The sequence below is a fragment of the Eurypyga helias genome, unplaced genomic scaffold (assembly GCF_000690775.1).
Source record: "Eurypyga helias isolate BGI_N326 unplaced genomic scaffold, ASM69077v1 scaffold38691, whole genome shotgun sequence".
In the NCBI taxonomy this organism is placed as follows: domain Eukaryota; kingdom Metazoa; phylum Chordata; class Aves; order Eurypygiformes; family Eurypygidae; genus Eurypyga; species Eurypyga helias.
Window position 1 is genome coordinate 1358 of NW_010230933.1, and position 5016 is coordinate 6373.

Here is a 5016-nt window from a genome sequence, read left to right on the forward strand (position 1 = left end):
CCCCCCCGGGCTTGGTAACCCCCAGTTTAGCCGCAGGGTGTGGGGGATCTGAGCTGCCACGACATCACCCATTAATGCCCAGCTAGTAGAGGGGGGGTTCTTAATTTTTTCTTTTGTCTCACTGAATGTCAGACTTGCACTTCTAAATTATTATTATTATAATTTTATCCCTAATGGAAACCTGCCTCACCTTTCCAGCCATGCTGCAAAGCGCCTTCCCCGAGGGCCAGGTCTGGCCGGCACCTTCACCTCCTGCCCCACCCAGGGATGCCCCGCTCCCGCGGGCTGCAGGACCCCAGACAGCCCCTCGGGCTGAGCTGCTGGTGGGCTCTGCTGAGAAGGAGGACCGAGGAGGGGTTCTGGGTTATCTGGGTGTGCATGAGCTGGCAGGTCCAGCTGTGCCTGTCCAGCGAGAGCCTCCCTCAGGGATGTGTGGACCAGTGCCATGAGCAGGATGGGTTTGGGCATCTCCCAGCTGCAGGAAGCGGCTCCCAGCTGCTGCAAGGCGCTCAGCTCCGAGGATGTGCTGGTTTGGAGCTTGTCCCTGTCCAGGGGCTTTATCCTAGAGCATCCTCCAGTACCATGAACACACAGGCCCCTGCCCCAGTGCGTGAGGCTCGGTCCCTTGTGGGCACCGTCGCTACCAACTGCTTTCTCCCCCGCCCAGGTCTTCAACGAAGACGGGACGGTGCGGTACTTCATCGATGCCAGCCAGGAGGACCACCGCAGCTGGATGACCTACATCAAATGTGCACGGAACGAGCAAGAGCAGAACCTGGAGGTGGTCCAGATTGGGAACAGCATCTTCTACAAGGCCATTGAGGTAAGCGGGGCTGGGGAGCAGGATGCTGGGACCCCCCACCCCACAGACCCTCCCTTGTTCTTTGGGGTGTCTGTGCGAGCACAGAGTGGCTTTGCTGTCCCCAGTACCCCAAACTCGCTGGGACAGGCAGGCACCATGGGGAAGGACCGCACAGGTTTCAGAGAGCAGCAAAGGGCTCTGTCCCCTTTGGGTGGGCTCACGGTGTGACCTGTGCTGAGCAGAGGGAGAGCAAATGCTGCTCAAGCTTGTTTTGGGGTGTAAACCATGGAAAGAGGTGCAGTCCTGACCCAGCCAGGGTTTCAGGCAGGAGTGAGGGTTTGATGCTCTGTTGAAAAATGAGATTTTTGTGCAGAACCTGCTTCTCCATAGCAGGCGGAAAGTCTGGGGGGTTCTGTGAAACCCAGGTGCGAGTGCAGGCTGTGCTCAGCCCCACACGGCTTTGGCCCATGGGGCCACAAGCGGCTCTGGCTGTAAACACAGCATGGGAGTAGGACTGGGGCTGCCGGAGCCGGGTGGGCAGCCCTGGGGTGGGCAGGGTGCTCTCTGCCCTGGAGCTGTGGGGAAGGGACTCATCCTGCCCGGCTCAGCTGCATGGTCCTGTACAAAGCGCTGGTGGGTGCTGGTCCAGCGGGGGAGCAATGGCAGGTGCTGGGTCCAAGGGATGTCCTGGGCGTGGTTGAAGGCTGGAGGTATCCACAGCTCCCTGTGGGAGATGCTGGGATGGAGGTGGGTGTCTGGATCCCCGGAATTATTGGTGCCACATGCAGGCAAGTTGCACAGTGCCAGCGGTGACGGTGGGGACCAGCCCTGCTTGTATTCAGTAGAGTCATGAGACGGAACACCTCCCACTGCAGACCAGCACTGGGGGACGGTCCCTCTCCAGTGTCGGGTCTGGAGTCTTGTGGGCTCCTGCACCGCTCACAGTGGGAGAGGGTCTTAGTTCGGACCAAGCATAGATGCCCACTGGTTCCGTAGGCAAGGGCAATTCCACAGATCTATGTGGGCTCCTGCGCTGGATTACAGAGGAGCAGATGCTCAAACGCTCCACAGCACAGGACCATGGTCCAATCCTGCATTGAGCCAGCAACAGGGCTGGGTTTGGAATGCCGCAGTGGGATGGGAAAGGCAAGTGGGTGGGTAAGAAGAGAGCAGGTATCTCCTGCAGTGGGAGAGTCCCGTGTACATCCTCAAGGCTCTGCCGCCTTTCCCTGTGCTGTGCAGAGCCCTGAGTGTTCTGTGCTGCTCCCTTCGCCCTAGGATTCAGCTGCTCCTGGTTTTAAGACCTGATATTCTTGTGGGCACCTGTGCCTGTTGTGACAGCAGCTTCATTGCTTACTATTAAATTATGTAAAGAAGTAAAATAATTCCAGGTAGTCGTGGTGTAATTAGGAAAGGAGCCGTGTTTCTCACATGGGCATGGACAAGGGGCAGGTGAGCCCGTATCTGGGGAGGGGCATGAAGAGGCTCCATACAGTCACAGTCCATCCGTAGGCTTGTTCCCGGGGCTGAAGCAATGAGTGCCAGAGCAGGATGAGTTGAATTCCTTCAGCACAAGGAGTGAAGTTGAACTGCTGAGAGCGCTGAACCCCGAGTGATGAGGAGGTGGCTGCGGGGCCGAGGGGTGCCCGCTGTCACGCTGCACTGTGCTCCCCGGGCACGGCAGTGCTTCAGCTGCCGCGTCAGCATGGCTCCCTCCATGCCAGCAGGAGCAGAAGGGGCCCGGGGCTTTCCATGTGTGAGGAAGGGAAGCATGGAGTGTGCAAGGAGCTGGGTCACAGCCGGGCATGACAGGTCGAGGCTCTGCCTTTTCATGGGCTCCCCATTCCCATGCATGCACACACACCCACCGTCCAGAAACGGTTCTGGTTCAAACTCACCGGGGTTTGCGCACCCGGCAAGAGAAGGAAAAGCAAGAGAGGATTTTCCTTTTGTGGTTCTCTCTGCTTGTTAATTCCACAGTGCCGAGCTACAGGCACACAAACAGAGCATTTTGGGCTGGGGTGCACTCCCCCTTCATTACCTTGTCGCCTCTCTCACCACACATCCCGGACTGGGAGCGCAGCATCGGCCCGAGACCAGCTGCAACAGCTCTGTCTCGGGTAGGATATGAGAACGCCGATCTGAAATGAGCGGTGCCCTCTCTCAGCAGTATGTGCGTCCGTGCACAGGCACTCTCACCCCCCGACCCCTACCAGCTGGGGGGGGGCCCTGCCCAGCTCCATGCATCCCCTGTTGCTCTGCACCCACCTCTGCTGCACCACTGCAATCTCTCTTAGGATACCTTTCTCGCCTGCCCACCGCAAAATCAGATTTATTGTGTCCCTCTTTCACTATCTGCCTTTATTTTTCATGCATTTTGCCTGTTCCTGCCCTTACTTGCTGGTTTGTTTTTCCCATCCTCTCCCTCAGAAATTTCAAGTTGCCACTGTTGGGAAATAAAGAGAGGACAGTGAGTTTTGGCCTTGGATCTCAAGGCCATGAGATTCCCGGAGGTGGGGGGCAATTTAAATTGTTCTGGGGCATATGCACACCGGTGCTCACCCGCTGCTGGCATAGGTGCACCGGCAGAACGTACGCGTGCATGCAACGCACAGAGATGCGATGTGTGCAGATGGTACACTTGGTGTTTTAGCCTTTCGGTGATATTTTACTCTAGTTACTGGTATTAAAAATAACTCATTTTCTGCTCAGAGAAAATGATACTGAGAAACAGCACCGGTGTGGGATGGGAAATGATACCGGCTTCCTCTGCCTCCTAAATTTCTACTCTCCAGCCCAAGTGAGGTCCCTATGCAGGTGGACACTTAAATGTGAAGTCAAATTCCCACTGCTTTTAGGTGCTTAAAATTAAGCACGTTTTTCAGCACTGAGGTGATCTAACTCATGAGCTGTGATTTAGGCAGATGATGCTTTCTTGGCCTGCCCTGTGTACCCAAAGCCATTCTCTGAAACACAGGACTTTCTCTTTTCTGAATCAGGCTTGTAACATCAGGGGGCCCACAAAGGAAAAATCTGGGTATTTTTATAAAGCAATGTTGGTTTTAGCGTTGACTGAAGTAGCTGTTCTGGGGGAGAGCATCCTTCTTCCCAGCCACGGCAGGTTTGAACAGTTTTACTGGCTGCTCGCTCCAGCCGCCCGGCAGTGCGGGAGCATGATGGGGATAACGTGAAGAAGTGCCGTCATTTCAGGGAAACAGGAGCCAGCCTGGTGCCAAAGCCCTTCCCTGGCGCCATAGATCTTCTTGGGCTGTTGCGGGCACCGGGGCTTTGGTATGGGATGTCAGCAGCGTCTTGCAGCTGGGCTGCCGAGCCTCCGCCGGCACATCCATGTTTCCACCAGCTAAAATAAGTCCCAGCAGGGGTGGGTGGGAGATGCTGCCATGCCCTATGGCAGGAGGGTGCTGACGGCTCCGTCCGGTGCCAAAACGCTCTGTGAGGGCTCTGAGCCAGGGCTCCATGTCACAGCCCCCTCCTTTGGTCTCTGTTGCTTGTGCCTCACTGCAGTTCATGGGGCCACCAATGGCTTATTTCTCCGTGTCCTCACCTCCCTGAGCCGTAGAGACCTCCAGGCCCTTCCCTCCAGACACCCCAGCTCCGTCTGTCTCTCTGCTCTTTGCCTGTGGCATTGTTTGTGGCCCAGCTGGGGGAGACGCCGGTGCAGGTTTGTGCCGGAGGCGGATGGTGCTGAGCCGTGCCATCGTCACCAGCACTGCAGCCTGGGCTGTGCCTGCCCAGGGGTGCTGGGGACGGCTGGCAGGTCCCGGATGGCAGCAGGGTCTGACAGAGATGGGCTATGGTCAGGGTGGGTCCAAGATGCACGGGGATCGGTGCATCGTTCCACTACTCCTGTCTATCTCTCCCTAGATGATTCCTCCGGACCAAGAGCTGCTGGTCTGGTATGGGAACTCCCATAACACCTTCCTGGGCATCCCAGGCGTGCCGGGGCTGGAAGAGGAGCAGAAGAAGAACAAACATGGTAGGTAACATTGGAAACAGCCATGGGTGCAGCATCCCTACCCGCTCTCCATTCACCCTGTCCCCAGCTCTGAGGTCACGGGGCAGGGACATGCCAGGGGATGTGTGAGACATCCCCAGCTCTGTGAGGACAAATGCAGGGGCTATGAGACAAACCCACACAGCTTGAGCAGGTCCCCAGTAATTCGGGGGGTTGCCTCCAGGCTGGTTTGCCCACA

General features: G+C 57.1%; 1 protein-coding gene across 1 annotated transcript in view; it reads left to right on the forward strand.

Annotated features, from left to right (window-relative positions):
* Window positions 1–5016, forward strand: part of PRDM12 (PR domain containing 12) — a gene marked incomplete at its 5' end in the record, with an annotated part of 6826 nt that overhangs the window by 672 nt on the left and 1138 nt on the right. The window contains 2 exons of the mRNA XM_010160898.1: window positions 668–823; window positions 4688–4799. Coding sequence (XP_010159200.1) covers window positions 668–823; window positions 4688–4799 — 268 coding nt within the window. The remainder of the gene's footprint in view (window positions 1–667; window positions 824–4687; window positions 4800–5016) is intronic.